Source organism: Cornus florida, unplaced genomic scaffold (genome assembly GCF_030987335.1).
Source record: "Cornus florida cultivar Cherokee Brave unplaced genomic scaffold, ASM3098733v1 CherokeeBrave_3.0.0_Hap2_Chr05, whole genome shotgun sequence".
NCBI classification, from domain to species: Eukaryota; Viridiplantae; Streptophyta; class Magnoliopsida; order Cornales; family Cornaceae; genus Cornus; species Cornus florida.
The window spans coordinates 55,023,063-55,045,339 of record NW_026775575.1 but is presented as its reverse complement, the minus strand read 5'-3'; the positions used below and the strand labels follow the sequence as shown (position 1 = coordinate 55,045,339).

General features: G+C 35.1%; 2 protein-coding genes across 6 annotated transcripts; both read left to right on the top strand.

Annotated features, from left to right (window-relative positions):
- The first annotated feature begins 2,587 nt into the window (after nucleotides 1-2,587).
- Nucleotides 2,588-9,912, top strand: LOC132306513 (NADP-dependent malic enzyme-like). Of its 3 annotated transcripts, none has more exons than XM_059803923.1 (13): nucleotides 2,588-2,830; nucleotides 3,182-3,302; nucleotides 3,403-3,468; nucleotides 3,959-4,110; nucleotides 4,195-4,302; nucleotides 4,381-4,480; nucleotides 4,615-4,710; nucleotides 4,822-4,893; nucleotides 5,003-5,086; nucleotides 5,169-5,267; nucleotides 6,333-6,380; nucleotides 6,487-9,557; nucleotides 9,836-9,912. In XM_059803923.1, exons 1-12 carry the CDS (start codon nucleotides 2,679-2,681, stop codon nucleotides 6,532-6,534), a joined length of 1,146 nt encoding a protein of 381 aa, XP_059659906.1. In that variant the 5' UTR covers nucleotides 2,588-2,678; the 3' UTR covers nucleotides 6,535-9,557; nucleotides 9,836-9,912. The 3 variants fall into 3 exon arrangements, with proteins under 3 accessions (XP_059659906.1, XP_059659905.1, XP_059659907.1); XM_059803922.1 differs by having other exon boundaries at nucleotides 6,333-6,404; XM_059803924.1 differs by lacking the exon at nucleotides 6,333-6,380 and having other exon boundaries at nucleotides 2,589-2,830.
- A 2,708-nt stretch (nucleotides 9,913-12,620) lies between these two features.
- Nucleotides 12,621-22,072, top strand: LOC132306515 (uncharacterized). Of its 3 annotated transcripts, none has more exons than XM_059803925.1 (3): nucleotides 12,621-12,852; nucleotides 12,997-13,074; nucleotides 15,102-15,612. In XM_059803925.1, the coding sequence occupies exons 1-3, from the start codon at nucleotides 12,694-12,696 to the stop codon at nucleotides 15,288-15,290; spliced, it is 426 nt and encodes a 141-aa protein (XP_059659908.1). In that variant the 5' UTR covers nucleotides 12,621-12,693; the 3' UTR covers nucleotides 15,291-15,612. The 3 variants fall into 3 exon arrangements, with proteins under 3 accessions (XP_059659908.1, XP_059659911.1, XP_059659909.1); XM_059803928.1 differs by lacking the exon at nucleotides 15,102-15,612 and adding an exon at nucleotides 13,157-13,809; XM_059803926.1 differs by lacking the exon at nucleotides 15,102-15,612 and adding an exon at nucleotides 21,718-22,072 and having other exon boundaries at nucleotides 12,627-12,852.
- The last annotated feature ends 205 nt before the right edge of the window (nucleotides 22,073-22,277 follow it).

Genomic DNA, 22,277 nt, shown 5'->3' with positions numbered 1-22,277 from the left:
ATTACAAATTTGACAACACAATTTCACAAGAATGTATGATATAAAGATTAATCAACATTGAATTTTTTTTTGAATCCTTTTGGAAGCTACGACGAGAATAGTGAAGTTCAAAGGGACCATCGACATAAGTGGTAAGAAAAAAAAAATATGGAAACCTGCAAGCTTCAGAGAAATTGGTGGACTCTAGTGTTGGTATTCACACCATATTATGTGAAAAAAGGATGTGCATGAAAAAGAAGAGAAAAGGAGAAAGAGAGGAACAAAAAGCTAGTCTATAAGAGTAAACAAGTTTTTTTTTTTTTTAATGCGAATATCAAATCTTAAATTTCATTAGTTGAATCTTAACCGAACTACGTACTTCTTATGTTATCTTGCATGTGATTGTACAAATAGATTTTTTGATGAATTTATTTTAAAATTAAAATCATTTTGTAACAGTATACACTATTTTGTTTAACGTAGGATTGTAACGTAATTATTGATAATTAATTTGGGATTGTGCCTATGTGTAATTAATCGTATATATTTTTTTAATATATATTAGTAATTTTTAAAATTTATTTAGACAGATTTAATTCTAATCATTTGTTGTTATATAAGAATTTAAAATTCCATTGAGTCCCATTATAAAAACGTTTAACTTATTCAAATTAAGCGTCAAATTAAATTAGCAAACAAACATTAGTTCCTAAATGTAGCACTTTTAATATATAAATTTGTTTTTAGAGATAAATTTGTTTTTAAATAAATTACGAAAATTGAAAGTTCATAGTATTTTATATGTATTTTCTTCATAGTTTCATAATGTCAAAACACAAAGACAAAATTAAAATTCCACTTTCTAAACCTCTATTAATTGCTGGATGAAATTTTAAGAGACTAGCTTTGTTTCATAGTGATTTTTTTTATGAATATATTAAAATTATTAATGACCAAAGCAAAAAATTATGTGCATAAATACAAAAAATTGTTATATATATATATATATATATATATATATATATCATTTATTTCTTAGAATAGATATGATGGTGTATTTTTAGTAAAAAGTCCATCACCCTTAGAATATAAGCATATATTTTAGAAATATGTTACATGTTGAAAATCATACTTTCACTTTCCTGTATATTTTATATTATTTTATTTGAAATATTTCCCCCTAGTCATATTTGATATTAGCGTCTTTTGTTTGGTATATACATACATACATATATATATATATATATATCATTTATTTCTTAGAATAGATATGATGGTGTATTTTTAGTAAAAAGTCCATCACCCTTAGAAATATAAGCATATATTTTAGAAATATGTTACATGTTGAAAATCATACTTTCACTTTCCTGTATATTTTATATTATTTTATTTGAAATATTTCCCCTCAGTCATATTTGATATTAGCATCTTTTGTTTGGTATATACATACATACATATATACATGTATTAACATCCATCATCTTCAATGTATTAACATTCATCATCTTTAATTTCTAAAAGATATGCTCCTTAGTATAATAGTACAAGATTAATTAGATTTAGTAGTTAGTAAAAAATGGGATTAATAGTAGTATTGTCTACATAAATAATATAGATTTTAAATACTACTTATTTATTGGTGGGCAATGGGTATATATATATATATATATATTAATTGATTTAATAATTAGTAAAAAATGGAATTAATAGTAGTATTGTGTACATAAATAGTATTGATTTTAAATACTACTTATTTATTGGTGAGCAATGGGTTGGCCGTGTAGCAACTTTGAATGGAAATACAATGCAAAACTTCAAAACTAAGATTCTCTGGCGCAAATTGAGAACCATCACATGGTTGCATCCACAAATCGATCGGTGTCAAAGGTCCCCTACTAGGGGCATGGCTTATTTCATCTATTCAACCAATAATATTCATATCAAGCCAAATTTGTCTCTGTAATGTGGTCCATGCCATTGGAATTATTTGATAGACATTGATGATCCTAGTACTCTCAAGTCATGACAATTTGTAACTAATTTGACCTCAAATTCAAAACGTGCATAACAAAAATATTTCATACATCATCCAGTTCTTTGAGTGCATCCATCTCAATCCAACGGTGAAAGAAAAATTATAATTCTCTTATAGTAAATTAATTTTATGATTTATTGATAATCAACATGTCTCGGTAAAAAAATATGGACAGGAATGGAGCATTTTCAAAATGAGCCTAATTAGATACCTTTTTCTTAGAGATTTGTCAATATTTTATAAACTTTTTTTTATTTAATAATTTCATTTACCTTCCGTTTGTGTAACATATTTCCCATGTAACAAATTATCTAGCCATTAGGGCCAAAATGATATAAAGACCATTTGGACTACTCAACACGCAGGCTTCTCAATGCATTTTTAATGTCTAAAATATCATATTTAGTCTTATGTGAATAACGGTAAAATAACCACCGTGGACATAATTAGTGAGATTATGAAACCGTCTATATAAAATATTGACAAACCTCTTAAAAGGAAGTAGAATTTACTCTTATTAATAATTGATCTTTTTTAATAAAAAAATCAAACCTGTTAAGATTGTGGAAGCAGACAAAGAAGCAGCACTCTGGTATACAGTAGACCAGCCTCTTTACATATAGTAGTATCATTTACATAGCATTGCAGTGATATATAGTGTTAGATGGAGAGTACGTTGAAGGAGAGGAGAGATGGTGCGTCTTCGCTTGACATGTACCCAAAGCACACCGTCGCCGGTGGCGTTGGGGACGTTTACGGTGTGGATCGTGCCACCGAGGACCAGCTTGTCACCCCCTGGACTGTCTCTGTTGCAAGGTAACCCACCTACGTCTTTCAATTTCTCACATATCATGACCATCTACTTTTTATATACCGGAGAATTTATTCAATTTGAAGTGTGATTATTTCAATTGTGTTGATTTCACATTCAAAAGCCTCTAATTAATTAATTTACCAGGTCATATCATCACTTCCATCTAATTTTGTGGTTGAATCTACTGCTGGAATTTTTTTTTTTTTTTTTTGTAAACTTTTTCCAATTTTCTTCTCTTCCAAAATCACGATGCTTACTGATCTGCCTTAGTTAATGCTCTCAAAATAAGAAAATTAGAGATATGTTGGAACTTGCTAATTATAGATTTGGACCTCTTGATTTGATGGGTGCAGTGGGTACACTTTGATGAGGAACCCAACCAATAACAAGGGGCTTGCATTTACCGAGAAAGAGAGGGATGCTCACTACTTGCGTGGTTTGCTACCTCCTGTGGTTATAACTCAACAGCTTCAGGTTACTTATTTAACATTATTATATCACTTCTGCCCTCTTTTATTTTTTCATTGAAGTTTCTGATTTTTCTTCAACTCTTTTCCTATTTTTTACTCATCAGGAGAAAAAATTGATGCACAATATTCGCCAATACCAAGTTCCACTGCAGAAGTACATGGCCCTTCAGGTATTATCTCATTAACCCATCACTCTTGTTGATTGGAGCATATAGACGGCACACTTGATGCTGCATAATTCAATTTAGATTCACATAGAATCCAAATTGAGTATGTTTATTTTTTCAATACCATTTGGAATAAGAATTTACTTTCATTTTAGCCGCCTCTTTTTTTTTTTGGAGATTATTTGTGTGTTGCTTTCTAAATTTTATTATCAATTTTCGAGTCAACTTCTCCTACTGACCTTCTTATAATTTTCTTTTTGTTCCTTTTTTCCTTTTTCCACTGAGGTGTTGGGGTGGGGAGGAAATTGGTTGATGCGTAGTGAACCCCTTTTTTTACTTAAGAATTGAATTTATGCGTTGGGAGTATAGGAAATTAACATAAAATGGACGATTTCATATAATGTAGCATTTGAAGAGCCACCAAATGAATGGATGAAGTGGGAGTAATTCTGCTCTAATTTTGTTTGTTCTTTCTAATCGTTGTGGTTCACAGGAGAGGAACGAGAGGCTGTTCTACAAACTTCTTATTGATAACGTTGAGGAGCTCCTCCCAGTTGTCTACATTCCAACCGTGGGTGAGGCTTGCCAGAAATATGGGTGCATTTTTAAGCGGCCTCAGGGTATCTACATAAGTTTGAAAGAGAAGTAAGACTGTTTGTTTCAGCTATACTAATATACTAGGATTACAAGTAATTTCATCTTAACATGGGAAGTGGCTGGCTTTTGCAGGGGAAAGATCCTTGAGGTTTTGAAAAACTGGCCTGAGAGGACCATTCAAGTCGTTGTGACAGACGGTGAGAGAATTTTGGGACTTGGGGATCTCGGATGCCAGATAATGTGCATTTTCTTTTGATTTTATTCTGTATGTATTTTAGATGTCGATTTCCCAGATTTATTATAAAATTAGAATTGCAGTCTCTTCATGAGACAATGTTTAAACTCTTATCAGGGGATGGGGATACCTGTTGGGAAATTGTCTTTGTATACAGCACTTGGAGGAGTTAGACCTTCAGCGGTATGCATCACAACAATAAAACTGCCATTTTTGCTTCTTGTTATATTATACCGTGTGTTATAGATAGATGCTCCCATAAGCACAATCCAATTTTTTTCCCCTTTTTAATCAAGGTCTCTAATTTTCTTATGCAGTGCCTGCCTGTAACTATTGATGTGGGGACGAACAATGAGAAGATGTTGAATGATGATTTTTACATTGGGCTCAGACAAAGGAGGGCAACTGGGAAGGTCAAAAGATTATTTTCTGAACTAAATTACAAGCAATTGAAGTTTAAAATTTAACTATAAATTATGTAATTCTGTTTAATGCTGAAGCAATACGGACTAATTTTTGTTCAGGAATATGCTGACCTTCTTCATGAGTTCATGACTGCTGTCAAGCAGAACTATGGTGAAAAAGTTCTCGTACAGGTTAGTCATTAATCCCAAACACCAACTATAATAAAGTTTCAGAGCTTGAACTTTGAACTTGTTTATGCAGTTCTAATGTTGGTAACATTTTTTTTTATTGATACTACAGTTTGAAGATTTTGCAAACCACAATGCTTTTGATCTACTGGCAAAATACAGCACTACTCACCTGGTCTTCAATGATGATATACGAGTATGTAGTGGCATGGTGGTGGATCAGGTCCTTGCCAGGGATCATACATTCTTGTCTAAATCTTTTTCTTCGTTTGTTCCAGGGAACAGCTGCTGTGGTTCTTGCAGGGCTTATTGCAGCGCTCAAGTTACTTGGCCGTACCTTGGCTGACCACACATTTTTGTTCCTAGGTGCTGGGGAAGTAAGACTATAATCTCTGCCTCATCTCCTTCTAATATTGCCACCCTGAGGAATAATTAAAAAAATAAAAAATAAAAAAATAACAAATTGGGTATTGTAAAATAGTAAGCAAAATAAATTTAACAGCCCTTAATTTAATCATTGGGCAGAGGGGGAAAACTGAAAAACCAACACACACTAAGTATATACTGTACTAAGAAGTACGGACACGGATACGACACGACACGGACATGGCGACACGGTAAATCCAAAAAAATTAGGACACGGACACGGCGAATAGTGTATATATATATATCAGTGTTTTTAAAAAAAAATTAATAATGCTGATATATATATATATATATATATATATCACTGATATGTTAGTATATATATATATCAGCATCTTTAGGACATGGACACGGCGAATTGTGGCATCTTTAGGTTAGTATATATATATATATCAGCATCTTTAGGGTAGTACAAAACAAAAAATAGAACATATCAGCATTAAAAAATTTTAAAAAATAAATAAATAACATATCAGCATTAAAAATAAAAAAAATAAAAAAAATTCCAGAGAAGTGTGTCCGAGCCGTGTCCGAGCTGTGTCCAAAAATTAAAAAAAATAAAAAAATTCCAGACACGTTTTTTGGCGTATCCGACACGTGTCCGTGTCCGACTCCGTGTCTGACACGTGTCGGACACGGATTCTTCGCCCATTTTGGAGTGTCCGTGCTTCTTAGATACTGTATGAGATATACATCAGAATTCACAAGGGAAAAAGAAAAACTGAAAACCATTCTTATGAATTACAAGTTTTTATTCATTCTTTACTTTCTATTTCATTTATTTATGTTCACCACCTTTGTTGTTGGGCATGTTTACACCTTTGTTGTTGGGCATGTTTACTTTCTATCTCTATCTTTTATTCTGCACTAAATATATATGTTAATACGGATAAATAAATCCCGATCCATATGGGATAAAGGCAAGGATGATGATGATGATGAGGCATAAATCAATAAGAGAAAAAGAGAGTACATAATTAAATTTATCTATCTTACCTGTTCCTCGGATTATGCAGGCTGGCACTGGTATAGCAGAGCTTATAGCTCTTGAGATGTCAAAACATGTATTAACTTGCTACCATTGCACGGTTGTCTCTGGTTACGTAAGTGCAATCTCTTTACTGATTAGTGATTAAATTCTACTAATTTGTTTTTACTTGTCTTCTATAGATAAAGGCTCCATTGGAAGAGAACCGTAAGAAGGCCCGCATAACTTAGTAAAACGGTCAACAATCTATGCCACATCAATAGCGATGGCCCACATAACTTGGTCAACAGTCAAAGTTACCACGGCATCAAACATACTTCGAACAGAAGAACGAAGATCTGAGTTGGGAGCAGGACTCGGGATTCAATGGGATCTGAGGAGGTTTTGGTTTGGTGGCTGAAGTCCGGGGTTCGCCGAGTCGACACTCGGCTTGACTTACAGAGAGAGAAATACCATTTTGACTCCTGAGCATCTGACTCCATCTTATTCAACATTGCTTTATAATTATTTAAGAAATTAATCTCTTTTAATTATTTTGTCAATGGACCCACATGTGATGTCATCAATGGCATCACCCTCCCTCACTTGGCCTATAAAAGGAAATGACCTAAGGCCAAGAAAAAGGGGGTAGACACAAGAGGGAGGAAAATTCCTCTCTCTCTCTCTCAAATGGGTTCTTTACACAACCCCTAAAAGATGGATCAAGGAGTCAATGGTGTTTTCCATATACACTGTCATCCCTCTCTCTCTCTCTTGTTCGCTTGGGCCTCCACCTCTGATTCCATCATGTTGCAAGATTTACCTCACCATTTGTTATTTTGTGATGATCTGGAACCCACCTGAAAATCAGGTACCTACATTTGGCGACTTCGCTGGGGAGGTATTCTCGTGTAAATCATGGGAAGAGTCCTTTGTGGATATGGAAGAGCCCAGAAGCCCTCCGTAGATTGCTATGTTGTGCTACAATTTTGCACTCACGGGCATGAAAAACTCCTCTACACACATATTGCTACTGTAACCCGGTGATATATTTCCCAACTCATTTGCTTACTTTTTTGCCTTACTTGCAAACCAACATGATTATCTATTTGCTCCCTGTTGATATGTTCCCCAAAGAATGACTTTATCAACTGATTTCTACATTCACTTATTTACTTGATGCACACACAGTCATTTATTTCACTTTGCCTTACTAATCGAGTACCACCTATATGTCAAAATTGTCTATATTTGCTGATTCTGCAGAAAAAAATCAATGACCCATTTTTCTGATGCACTTTGCAAACCCATTTTGCCCACCAACGCAACTGCCCAATCAGTAGGCTTCCATGTGTTCTACACCACTCATTTGTTCTTCTTATCTGCTTGAATGTGTGTGTGTGTATGTGTGTGTGTATATATATATATATATATATATATTTATTTATTGCTTTCTTCATTTTGCCAAGATATATTATCATCTTATCTTTACTTTTTCATAAAACAAATTCTTAACTGGATCCTACAACTTTTCTCTTGACAGTACAATAAAGCCTAAAAACTAAGGCAATAAAGCATCCAAAATATATATATATATATTTTGATACTACATCTTTGCACATTTACCGAGGCTATATATATCCATAATCAGACAGCTGTAGACTTTTTGCTCTTGGTTGCTACAATGTATACATGTATCTATATTTCCTCTACTAAAGTATTTTTGGAGCAATCCCATCAATGAGTATCTCCCTTATCATACATACATACATCTATTATGATGTTAGCTGTCAAATGCGTTTTTAGCCATCAGTCCCACTCTACTTATGGACAACAGTCTAAAGTTTGCCCCATGCAAATATCTTTATGTCTTGTTTTTCTCAAGCATTGTACCATACACACATATTACAGCTTGACATTTATACATATATATATTAAATCAAAAAAATCAATCGATCCGATTCATGCATTCTTACCTTGTGCAGCTATTCCAGGAAACTGTGTGTGTGTGTATATATATATATATCACTTTTTTACTTTCATTCACAGCACAAATACCTTATCACTACATATGTTAGAAAATCTCTTTTTTTACTTCCATTTAGAGCCACACAAATCTTATCTGCCCACATTTATATAGTATATATATATATATATATATATATATATATATATATATAATGCTAGCCGGCAAAACCCATTATCCTAATCTACAAATATCTTTATCCACAAGAACTATGTCACTTTTTTTATTACTAAACTAAAATTCACGCATTATTTTATAATTGTATATGTACAGCCATGCATATATATGCACACATGTATACATCGACCACACCACACATGTATACAGTGACCCTTCTCCATTTAATGGATCTCATTGAACTGTTACATTCTTTCACATTTCAAACTGCTCGATGACCAAGTGTTGCTAAACGACGAAACTCGTCAAATTTATGCAACCGTCTCGACGACGACACCCACTTGTCAATCTCATGCAAACGACTGTCAACGATGACCACGCTAGTTTATACACGGCACGCTAAGAACACAGGTTTATTTATATAATTTATTGCATATAGAGAGAGAAAGAGGAGAGAGTTGTGATGTACTATACTCAGATGGCTCTACAATTCATTTCTAAACTCACGCATATGGACGAGTTTGGAGTCTCTTACTCTTGACTTTCTTCTTTCAAATTAGGGTTCTTTGACTGGTTCGCTCAAATTGCATTCCAATCTCAATAAATTAACACAGGTCAAGATTGGAAGCTATAAATGGATAAATCCGAATCCAATTCCTTTAGTAACAGTCCTATAAGCTGTTGCCTATTCGAATTTCATACAGACACCGTTGAAGACCCTGTTGGAGTATTCCACATTTCTTCTTCGGAACCCTCCTTCAATGTCAGCTGCTTTGCCAGAGGAGTTCGATGATTGCGGTGGTCCTGACACCGCCGCCGCCGCCACAACCACCTGTGGTAATCAGGAGTTTACTATTACAATCGTTGATGCTGGTGGGGTGTCTGCGGAAGCCGAAATGGGGTTGGTGGTGGGGCAATTGAGGGTGTTTCTATGAAGGCTTGTGATTCAGGGATTGTAAGCACACAAGGAGAGTTTGGGAGTTGTGATGGTGTAAATAATAGTGATGTTAACAGGGACAATTCTTCTTGGAGATACGGTGTTCAGCCTTTTTCTTTGCCCCATGGATAGAGCAAATTCCGCCTTTTTCTTTGCTGCTCTTGGTTGTCTTCATCAGACAACATTTACTGGAGGTATTTCTTTTTCTTTTCTTTTCTTTTCTATCATTTGATTGAAATTGTCTCTTGTTCTTGTACTTCAAATGTTTTGTCAAGACTTTGTTATGATGTTTCTGAGTAGTTTTGAAAATATACATGGATTTATATGATTATAAGTGCCTTCTTGGTCAAGACAATGATGAGGCAGTCATTTACAACCTAAGTTTCCACCTTCGAAGAAAAAAATGTACAATTAAAATTCTATTTTTTTTTTCCCAAGCTATTAACAAGGGTTTCGTTGGAAGCACTTTCAGGTTTTTTTGTTGCAATTTGGATTGCTTCAGTCTTGTTCAAATCAAATGATATTTTACGAAAGCAAATAGCTCTGAAGGTACTGTGACACTTTTTTTATCTGTTGATTACTATTCATTTATATAGAAGCAAATTTATTATTTGTATTATTGATTTGTAATTAAGCATAACAAGTGGTGGTTTGTGCAGGGGGAGAGGAAAATCCCTGTTCTCATTGGTATCACTGTAATATTCATTCTCCATGTGGTTTGTGTCTCTTGGTGGTATCGCAAGGATGACCTTCTATACTCATTGGTCGTGCTTCCTCCAAAAGAAGTCCCTTCGTTTCGGCATGCTATATTTGTCATCATGGTCAATGGTAAGTTCATGTTGAATGGCAAAAACTGGAATTCAGTCTTAGTTTGCTATGTGTCAAACAAAGGTGTGTATTATGCTTTTGTAGCAATATGCTTGTAAGTGGCAATAAGATTCTCCAAGGACATCAGTTTCCTTGTCAAGATTGATTTGTTTGGTGACTATTCACTTTGCTATCATTTTTTTTTTTTTTTTCTTTTTCGGGTTTTGATAACTACAGATCAATCATGATTCTCAATCGAATGAGCTTTCTGGAAGTTTATTTTTGGTTAACTCTCTCAAAACAAATTTTTACAAAGATTAAATTTATCAAAAGACATGAGTCTTCTATATTGTTAGGTCAACATGACTCATGTTAGCAAGTTTCGTGGATCAAAACTAGAGTCTAGACTATGTACTTTTGTTCTGATTTCAAGTTTACTTGAAAATTCAGAAGTTACTTGGTATCATGGTAGTTACCTCTTGCTCATGGTGGAAGATGGAATTCAAGCTACATTCAAGGGGAAAACCATAGTCTTCTACGCCAAGGGAATAAAGGCAATTTGACATTCCAATGCACTAACCAATATTAGGGTCCATGCATTCATTCGTTAGGGTTTCTAATATTTCATGATTTGATTCAGAAAATCCTTTTTAATATGCCTGCAAAGTGTTTTGGAGACTTCCTAACTTGAAAATTTTCTAAGTATAAATTTAGAGGGTACTTTGATTGATAGAACAATCAATCGAAACTCTCTGGAGTTGTGGTCGATCAATTGATCAATCTATTTGATTCAGTTTCCTTTTTAAAATAAAACACTGAAAACCTTGCTCTCTTTATGCTTCTAGTTTTCCTACATATATACTACTTTAGGGGCAGATTACAGAGGCACCAGATACTTAGAGAGAGAACATATAATTTTTGAAAAGAAGAGTGCATTCATATTTTTCTTTACATTCATCAATTGCATTAGAAATTGGTGAGTATGTTGACATTATTGCTCTGGTGCTAATATGAGAAGTTCAGCACCGGTAACATTATTCAATCATTCGGAGATTGCTCTGTATGATTAGTTGGCTGAAAATCAGATCACTAATTAGAGAAATAGATTCATTTGGAGTGAAGTCTGTTGATGAGCAAATCATGTGTCTAAAGACTAACGGAGAATTTGGTATGATATATGTGTCAAGAGGTAATTAGGGGTTTTCTAGAGTTAGGGAAACTGGTAGCCTAATTGTAAATTTAAAGTACACTCTCAATCCCAACTATTTTGTTATGATGATATTTTTAGGATATAAATATAGGTATATGTAGGAGAATACTTGTTTCACCTTTCACCATTTTTAATGACCTCTTGATGTTTTTTTGACAAGAATTAAAGTTGTTTATGGAGATCAACTACGTACTCTATTTAGTAAAATTTGTCTAGTGTGACATGGATTTTAAATGGTAGACACATACGGCATATCCCATGCCCTATGTTACCTGGACTCGGATGTGTTTGTGGTTTGGGTAATTATCCAAGTGTTAGACATATCAAAATTTCAAATGGGATCCGATAACATTGCTAAATACTTATGTCATCTGATAATTCTATTTTATTTTATATAGTATAATAGTTTCTTTATGTTACATAGTGTCTAATATAGATATTTCACTATTTTTGAAGCAATAATATAATAAAAATGAATTATTAGATATATTTTTAAGTGCATGTGCAACCAAAGTTGTCGAACACGTCCCATACCTAGTCTCCGGGTATTATGTGTCTGACAGGTAATTCCGGGTATTATGTGTCTGACGGGTAACATGGCCTATGCCCAGCTCATGTTGACACTTTCATATATGGTTGTTAAAATCATAAAATGAACAATCTGGGTATAATAGGCAACATTCTTGACAAGTTACTCTCCTATTATTTATCAATATATTCCCCAATAATGGGACAACTATACCTGGAGACTGTTCATGGATCATTAGACATATTGGTGTTATCTTGACTGAATGCCAAATGTTTCAATTTCCACTGCTCTCCCACACGCCCCTCTTTCTATCTGGATTTTAAGATGATAGGTCTCTTAGACAAATTGGTGTTGTATTGACTGAATGCCAAATGTTTCAATTTCCACTCCTCTCCCACACGCCCCTCTTTCTATCTGGATCTTAAGATGATAGGTCTCTTAGACAAATTGGTGTTGTATTGACTGAATGCCAAATGTTGCAATTTCCACTCCTTTCCCACGCACCCCTCTTTCTATCTGGATTATAAGATGATAGGTCTTCTATTATTTCCATATTGATGCCTCAGCGCTTTCTTGAATTGTTCTTACAGTTTACTTAGTTTTTATTTTTTCATCTTTCTTCTAGATACAATGGTTAAACAGGTTGCGATGGTCTTCAAATGCAACCTTTTACTGTATTACAAGAATACCAGAGGCCGGAAGCAGGTAATTTGAATAATGAATTACCAAGTTTAAGGTTCTTTTGTCTGCAATTTTCTCCTTTTATCTGTTTTCAACTTACCAAATGCTAACACTTGTTGAGTACATGTTGCTGCTGTACCGTGCATTGTTGCCAATTCCTGTTTGGTGTCATTTCTTTTTAAACAAACAATACGGAAACCTCTTTTCATTGTTGACTACATGGTTGTATTTAACTTTCAAGCTCTTCTCAGTTATTGGGAAGGTATACCTTTAAACATTTCTATCTTCAGTGACATTCGAGCTTCTCTTCTTGATCCCTAAAATCACCTCAGACCATGATGGGCTTATTGTTGAACAGAATGATTGCATTTTGTTGTTGTTAATATAATGTATTCTGGATGTCCAGGTTCAATTCTTCTTTGATGCATTGAAGGCCTTTTCGCGAAAGGAGTTAAATTATGGGTCGGATGCCACTTCTGAACAGGTTGGTGGAATTTTCCTTTGAAGTGATTTTTTCTTTTTTCATCTTATCTGATGCTTTTCTTTTGGGGGGATGGGGGTTCTAGGGGTTCTTTGGATTGGAATGATGTACCCCCAAATAGTGGAACCGAACTCAGTCAGTCCTACTCCCCTACCTCCTCACCATGAACTTATTTTTGTGCGCGCCAGGTAGCATGGATACTTCAAAAATAAAGCTCTATTTTTATCATATCCATATCATATTCATATACTTCTGTGTAATCCTGGATATGCGTCCAATATAAAAGCCTCTTTTCTGAAGAAATTTGTTGTTCAATTAAAATTCCGATGACTAATGGCCTATATAGTATATGTATTATGTAAATGGACAACCTCAAACCTCCTACTTAATTTTATTGGTGAAATTATGGATGTTTGGCAAGGGGCATAAGGACTAGTGAGGATAAATTTTACAGATGAGTTCATTTAAGAGTAGAGGAAAGAACAAGAGTGGAAATTCAGGGAAAAAAAAGAAGAGTGGAATGATTAGAGGTGAAAATGGATCTCCTTGGTCTCACAAAAACCACAGCTCTGTTGGGGAGGTGAGTAGAGAACTTGGGAGATGTAGAGCATTATATACAATGTTTCATCAAGAGGTACAAGTATATTATGGAAAGGCGTGAGTGTGATATATTCCATTCCTTTCTTTCCACTTCATCTCCTAATAAAAGTAGATGGAATCTTTTTTTTTTTTTTTCAAGTAACGTGATGATTTGTAATTTTTTATATATGTGAAGTAACTGTACAATCAGGAAGATCCCTGCAAAATAATAGAAGCCCGACAGGCTAACAAAAAAATAGCTAGGGGTTGAAAGACCCTATACATAACTAACAACCTATATACAAACAAGGCACAAAAGTTAAACTGCTTTATATTGTCACAACTGTAAACTCAATAGTAAATACCACTTATCAGTAATAGACTGCATCATCCCATCAGGGTCAAAACCCGTCTAGTGGAGACCACTCTGCAGCAATGCTCTTGGCTACATGAGAATTCTTGAACTTAAGCGAGCATAATCTTCTGAATATCTCTCTGATTTAAATAACAACCTTTGGGCTGGGTTACTTGCACCACCGAAAGCTCTAGAGTTTCTTTCCCTCCATATGCTGTAAATTGAGGATGCCAATACCATTTTATTAACTATAATCCTGACATTTCCCTGCTCCCCACTGATAAGCTACCCAATCGAGAAGAGACTTCTAGCAAGGGGTTGATATATGATCGTCATACATGTTGGTAAAATTTCCAAATGATGAGGGAGAAGGGGCACTAAAAATAAAGGTAATCAAATGAGTTGCATACAAGTCTAGACCAGCATAATCCATAATTCTTTCTGGGGCATTAGGGTGCCAAAAGTCAAATCATATCCGAGTGTCTGATCCACTGCCAATTAGGTGTCTGATATGAGGTCTAGCCATGCTTCTTAGACTAATTTCTTCCATCCACGTGAGTTAAAGCATATGAAAGTTGTCAAAGTGTTTTCTTCTCCTCTCTCTTCTTCTTCATTTAAGATAAAAACCAAATGGCATATTTATCATTATCCAACCAATAAAATCAATTCTGCTGCAATTCACTATGCTAAGTACATGTAAATTCCTAAAAATAAACCAACTGAAGGAGAAGCTGAAAATGAACTCCCCTGGGACTTGCGTAATTAAAGACGACACTCTTATAGGATGGCCAGGAGAGCATGATCTGTGATGCTCCATTAGCATCCTCTACACTTAGTAGGTTTAATTTCAGATGCTTCATTGATTTTGGATTATATGATATATTCTTAGATTCTCTACATAATGGGTGATATTTGTTGCTTGCATAAGAAATCCATGGATTCTAAGTTCAAACTAATTAAACCATACTCCATTTTACAAGTAGAACTTTTTCTCGTCATCACAGCAAGTTCAATATATAGACGCATTATACATATATTTGTATATTTGCTGACTTAAATTTCAGTCACATTCAACGAAATCTGCTGCTTTGGGTAGCAACGCAGAAAGCACGAAAGGGTTAGAGAAAATTATGGCATGACCGCTTTCTACAACATATGTCTTCAATGGTGGCCACTTCCTTATCACAGCGAGTTGTTGCTCCGGTCTGATGACTTGATCATACCTCGTTCTGATGTATACATGCCGCACATCATTTGCACCATCTCCGTCAAATTGAGCTTCTAATATTGGCTTCAATGGTCCAGGCCGGTGAAGTAACATACTTAACACCTCCTCCTGATGGAAAACCAATCAGTATTATTCATGTTAACCACCAACTGCTCTAAACAGAGAACTAAAAGAGGCTACAAATGTATTTATCAGATTTGAACTCAGAATGCATAATAGTTTTCAAGTATTACTTTGGGAAGTAAAGGACCACGCGTATACATTGTTGTGGAATGGATGATCACGTGTACAAATTGCTGGGCTTGAGGGTATCCAACTCAAAATGTTAACCTGTTAGGTAGAGTGACCCTTTCTCCCAAGTCCTAGATTTCCTTGTTCAATAATCCCTCCCCCCCCCCCCCCCCCCCCCCCGGGGTCACCCGATAGATAGAATGTCACAAGTTTTGAATTGTTTTTTTGGCATTAGAAAGAAATTTGGGGTTACCTCTTGGGTCCTATATTGATTTGATGGCGGCTACCATTTGTGGTTGAAGGCTGATCAGGTCCCGAAACACATTTGTAGTTGATCAACTTCTTAAGTGTCCATGGAACTCCCTCTTTCATATAATTAGAAGGGGACAAAAGAAAAAAACAGAGTTAGGGAATTTCATAAAGCAATATTTGGATGCCATTTTGGGAGGTGGATTAAGAAGATAAAATTAGATTACAGATCTTAGTGCCATTTTGAGAATTGGACTAGCAGATAATATTGTTCTTATCATTTTAACACATAATGTAGTAAGTTTAAATTGATAGTAGTCAATAAACAAAATAAAAAATAATTTGTTTTATTTATTTATAGAAAAGGTCAAAAACAGTATTTAATAGGTAGTAGAAAATTTACATCCTTCCTGTCTTGGTCTGTCATAAATCCATGCTTTAACATTGTAGCTGCAACAGATACCGCAACCCCAATTTTCTTACCAAACTTGTGACTCGCGTCTGTCACGCTCAGACCTCCAGCATTGCGCCCTATCAATATCACCTGCAACATAAATATATGTAACCCATAAGTTCATAACCTACATAGCAAATTAATTTATGGTGTAGTAAAAAAAGTGATGGTAATTAATCGATGTGTTAGCAAGGGAAAGAAAGCAATGGCACCTTTTCATGATCACTCAGATTGGCCATGAAATTGATGAGAGGCTTGTTATACTCTTCAAAAGTATGAATTTCAAATGCGTCAGACCGATCCATACCGGCACGTTTGAGGTCGAGACATGTGACCTTGTAGCCATATGCCTCCAAGAGGGCCATGACTTTGTACCAATTCCACACCCCACCTTCATAACCATGCCCAAAGCCACAGTTTGTTCTAGTGCATGGTTATGAAGGTGGGGCGTGGAATTGGTACAAAGTCAAGGCCCTCTTGGAGGCATATGGCTACAAGGTCACATGTCTGGACCTCAAAAGTGCCGGTATGGATCGGTCCGACGCATGTGAAATTCATACTTTTGAAGAGTATAGCAAGCCTCTCATCAATTTCATGGCCAATCTGAGTGATCATGAAAAGGTGTCATTGCTTTCTTTCCCTTGCTAACACATCGATTAATTACCATCACTTTTTTTACTACACCATACCATAAATTAATTTGCTATGTAGGTTATGAACTTATGGGTTACATATATTTATGTTGCAGGTGATATTGATAGGCTGGAGGTCTGAGCGTGACAGACGCGAGTCACAAGTTTGGTAAGAAAATTGGGGTTGCAGCTACAATGTTAAAGCATGGATTCATGACAGACCAAAGACAGGAAGGATGTAAATTTTCTACTCCCTATTACATACCTTCTTCTATAAATAAATAAAAAAATTTATTTTCTATTTTGTTTATTGACTACTATTAATTTAAACTTACTACATTATGTGTTAAAGTGATAGGAACAATATTATCTGCTAGTCCAATTCTCAAAATGGCACTAAGATCTGTAATCTAATTTTATCTTCTTAATCCACCTCCCAAAATGGCATCCAAATATTGCTTTCTTTTGTCCCCTTCTAATTATATGAAAGAGGGAGTTCCATGGACACTTAAGAAGTTGATCAACTACAAATGTGTTTCGGGACCTGATTAGCTTTCATTTCTTTCTAATGCCCAAACAACAATTCAAAACTTGTGACGTTCTATCTATCGGGTGAGGCGCGCTGCGCCCGGGGTGGTCGGGGTGGGGGTTCTCAGACCGATTATTGAACAAAGAAATCTAAACTTGGGGGCAAGGGTCACTCTACCTAACAGGTTAATATTTTGAGTTGGATACCCTCAAGCCCAACAGTTTGTACACGTGATCATCCATTCCACAACAATGTATACGCATGGTCCTTTATTACCCGAAGTAATACTTGAAAACTATTATGCGTTCTGAGTTCAAATTTTATAATAAATAATCTGATAAATACATTTATAGCCTCTTTTAGTTCTCTGTTTAGAGCAGTTGGTGGTTAACATGAATAATACCGATTGGTTTTCCATCAGGAGGAGGTGTTAAGTATGTTACTTCACCGGCCTGGACCATTGAAGCCAATATTTAGAAGCTCAATTTGATGAAGATGGTGCAATGATGTGCGGCGTGTATACATCAGAACGAGGTATGATCAAGTCATCAGACCGGAGCAACAACTCGCTATGATAAGGAAGTGGCCACCATTGAAGACATATGTTGTAGAAAGTGGTCACGCCATAATTTTCTTGAACCCTTTCGTGCTTTCTGCGTTGCTAGCCAAAGCTGCAAATTTCGTTGAATGTGACTGAAATTTAAGTCAGCAAATATATAAATATATGTATAATGCGTCTATATATAGAACTTCTTGTGATGACGAGAAAAAGTTCTACTTGTAAAATGGAGTATGGTTTAATTAGTTTGAACTATTTGGCCGTAGTAAAACATATGAACTACTCTTATTAGTTTGAACTTAGAATCCGTGGATTTCTTATGCAAGCAACAAATATCACCCATTATGTTTGCTTATTAAACTACTCTTATTAGTTTGCTTATTTATTTGTATGTTTGCTATTGTCTTGGTTTACATCAACGGCTGAACAGTTCAAGACATCATGTTCACTGGTTAGCCAGTAAATCCGATAGTAATACACTAGGGAAGGTTCAAGGCCAAAAGCTACCTATCCCGATGCAATAACTTTCCAATAGTACTCTCTCTAGTGTCTGTATCTTCTTCATTTGCATTTTATGCAAATTTCCATTCATGTGGTGGATTGTTAGAAACGGGGGCATTAAAAACATAAATTTTGGATGAGAGCGTGTTTCTCTCCGCAAGGAGATGAACGTGGTATATGTACTTTTTCAAATCCGTTTCCGGGTGAATGAGAAATTAGCTCCAAAGTGTGATATTTTGATAAGCCTAAATGTGTATGCAAAATGTGGGAAGTGTTTGTCCCACATAAAAAAAAAATGTTGAAACAAATTGAAATTTAAATAAGCCAAATTTGGGATTTGGGCTTGGGCTTAGGATTAGGCTTGGGCTTAATTATAAAATCCGATTATTCTTTTTACTAAATGGAATTTTAGATTGGGCTTTTATTTTTGAGCTGGGCTTATTTAAATGGGTGGTTGGTTTTTTAATTTAAATTAAAAGTTAGTTTATTTATTTTTTTTTTTTTTCCGAAGGGTTGCATCTGTTTTCCAAAGAGTTGCATCTGTTTCTAAAGGGTTGCAACTGGTGCTGAATCAACATGACCCATGGTTGCACCCATACCTGAAAAGGCACTTTGTTTTCTATAAATATTCCCCTTTAGGGTCATTTGCTATCACACCAATTCAGAAAATCATTCTTCTCTTTCTAAATTATCTTCTTTCTTCTTCTATAATTGTCTGTGGGTTCGAGCTTTAGTCTGTGGATTCGAGCCTTAGTCAATGAGTTCGAGTCCGACTTCAAGTCAGAGAGTACTACACCGAGCCGATTCAGGTCAGCAATTGAAAAAATACACACACATAACATATATATATATATATAGAGAGAGAGAGAGAGACAGAGACAGAGACAGAGACTACCAAGGAGAGGAGAGTGGTGTCCAGGTCAGCAATTGAAAGAGATAGACTTTGAGGGCTAGTTTGGTGTGCAATAAAAGCAAAACGGCGTGAAAAACCACTCACAAAGTGTATACTATGACACGCTGAGTTTATTTAGCCTGTGAAAAATAAGAAACATCACCTCCCCACTCCCATGGAAGGGAGCAGGGAGAAAGAGAGAAGACGAAGTGGGAGGTGGTCTGGTGGGTGGAGGTTTCTAGAGAGAGAGAAAGAGAGAGAGACTTGATGAGTAATTTTGAGCAATAAATTATATAAATAAACGTGCGTTCTTAGCGTGCCGTGTAAACACGTACCGTGCTTGATGCTATTCCATCAGAAGGTACTTCTAACGATTTTAACCAAATTAAAAAATAATAAAACAAAGAAAAAGATACCGTTAACAGTCGTTGCCCGCGTGATTGCGGAATTTGTCCTTAGTGATATGATTGCCCATGGAAAAAAAATCCATTAAAAAGGCACGGTATCACCGAGAAAGTCTATAACATCCAAAAAAGTCTATGGTACAAGAAATCTTACCTGAACCTGACTAGATTTAGGCCAGGTTTGGATAGGAGGATTTGGGAGACTGGGAAAGAAAATAAAGGATAAAAAAATATTGTGTTTGGATGGTAGGATTTGAGGAGAAAAGAAAAGTTTGAAGGGAAAAAAAAGGATTGGGACGGATTTGAATGGATGGATCTTCAAAAATGGGAAGATTTAGAAAGAAAAAAAAGTGAGTTAGTGATACTTTCATAATGTCAAATTTTATTTTATTTTATTATAATTATTTTTTTTAGGGGGTTAAAAAAGAAGTATGGTATGTTTTATCTCTATTTACCCAATTAAAAAAGCACCGAATGTCAATTACAAATAAAATTATGTTCAATCAAAGTCTTTTAATGGGTTTATAATTTCAACTACAGTACCATAACTTTGTGTAATTAGTATTAAAATTTTATGGTCTGGTTGGTTGGAGGGATGGAAAATTGAATAGAAGGAAGAGAATGAGGGATGGATGAAGCATCCTAGGGAAGGGAAGATTTCTCCCTCACTTTTTGTTTGGTTGAATGGAATGGATAGTAGAAAGGTTGGATTGTGTAATATTTTTTTGTTTGGTTGAATGAAATGGATAGTAGAAAGGTTGGATTGGGTAATATTTTTTTCTTGTTTGGTTGGAAGGGAGGGAAATAGAGTTTTCATATTCTTTTTACTAATATACCCTTATTATATATAATTATAAAATTTAGATATTCATTTCAAATTTTTAGAAAGGTTAAAAATATAAATTACTTAATAATTGTTAGTTATCAATTTTTTTTTTTTTTTTGTTTCTCTCCTCTTCTCTCTAATTTTGGGTGGATAGAAAATTACAAAGGAAATTACAAAGGAACGATGGATGCTTCATCCCTCCATGATTCCTCCCTCTCTTCCCTTTCCTCCAACCAAACATTGTTTATGTGTGATGAACTGTATTGTTTCTACAATTATTTATGTGTTAATAAATTTAAGGTTTTGAATAAGTAAAGGAGGAGAATGTATAATGTGGTGCCTTGTTGCTAGAGCTTTGGTATGAATAAAGCAAAAGCCATGGCTGATCTGCTGGTGTGTGGTTGCATGATGTGATGAATGTTATTGCGATGTGAGACTCTGGATTATAAGTGAGAGAAGGATAACGGGAGATTGACGAAAGTGGGTGCGGAAATGGGAGTGACCAATGGGCCGGCGGCCTAGCGGTATCAACCTCTTATCTCCCAAAAGGAGGTCAGGGTTCAAGTTTCAGAAGAGAAAAATGTGTGTGAGTACCAACTAGGGAAAAAAAAATAGGAGTGGAAAATTGGAAATAAAGTGCTGTGAGAGTGGATCCTTATAACGGGCGGGTATGGGTTTCTGAACTTGACTACAAATCAGCTATGGTACAGGGGATTTAAATCCGCTCTGGGTTTCGGACGGAGTTGGGATGCGGTATCAAAAACAGTGGGATAGGGCTTAGGGTATTCTATCCCAAACTCGCCCCAGTGCCATTCCTAGTTCTGGATCATCTGATCTGCTATTGTTATTGTGAATTCAGTTCCTTTCCCTTTTGGCCTGTTGTTTTGGATAGATTGTTTTACTTTGCTGGGACTGCTGGACCTCAAAGGTTCCAATTTCGCTTGGTAATTTTGTGTTCATTTACATTCTGAAAAAGCACAAAAAGATAAATTTTAGGTTTTTCCATTGGAGCCATGTAATTGTAGATCCATTTTCTCTTGGCGGTATTTTGGCACTCAGTCGGGTTTTTATTTATTTATTTTCCCCCTTTCTAGAAAGAACACTTTGTGACCAGATCTTTTTATTATTTTGAAAAAAGAAGAAAAAAAAAGGCATGATAATATAAATTTCTCATTTCTATAATATATTTTTTTGTTGTATTGGTCAGTGGAAGCACCTGAGTTTTCTCTTACAGAACCATCAAGGTTTATGGATGACCTGATCTTCACTCGGAGCTGATTCATAAGGTTATAGATTATTTTTGCTCGCACTATTTTAATTTTGTGCAAATAATGCCAATTAGTTGTTATGAGGTTGTTGTTCTCATTGTTCTTGGTCTTGGACAAGCAAATGTTCTTGATCAGTTAGATGTTGGTATCCATTGTCAACCAGCAAAAAGGGAAAATGTAGGGTCCTGGACTACTTTTGTGGACTGGTTCCTACTTGATCACTTGTGTCAGTCATCTCTAATCGAGATTGCATTTTGTTACTTCCTGTATTATTTTAGTTAGATTGCTATGTTACTACCGGTTTAGTATAAGTTATCGAACAAAGTGACATAATTTAACATATCCATATGGTTATAGTTTGGAGGGAAATTATTGGAAACAAACTAACATGATTAATAACCAATATTATTATTACATGGTTTTTGAAAACTATATTCCACATCTATGCAGAAATTTTGAGAAAACAACAACCTAACATGATTAATAACCAATATTATTA

Bases quoted from the DNA above. Each gene is read 5' to 3' on its own strand.
- LOC132306513 (XM_059803922.1), top strand. From the start codon at position 2,679: ATGGAGAGTACGTTGAAGGAGAGGAGAGATGGTGCGTCTTCGCTTGAC. The intron at 4,481-4,614 runs GTATGCATCACA...TTTCTTATGCAG, and splicing joins GAGGAGTTAGACCTTCAGCG to TGCCTGCCTGTAACTATTGA. The intron at 5,268-6,332 runs GTAAGACTATAA...CGGATTATGCAG, and splicing joins TGTTCCTAGGTGCTGGGGAA to GCTGGCACTGGTATAGCAGA.
- LOC132306515 (XM_059803925.1), top strand. From the start codon at position 12,694: ATGCTAACACTTGTTGAGTACATGTTGCTGCTGTACCGTGCATTGTTG. The intron at 12,853-12,996 runs GTATACCTTTAA...CTGGATGTCCAG, and splicing joins TCTTCTCAGTTATTGGGAAG to GTTCAATTCTTCTTTGATGC. The intron at 13,075-15,101 runs GTTGGTGGAATT...TGCTTTGGGTAG, and splicing joins CGGATGCCACTTCTGAACAG to CAACGCAGAAAGCACGAAAG.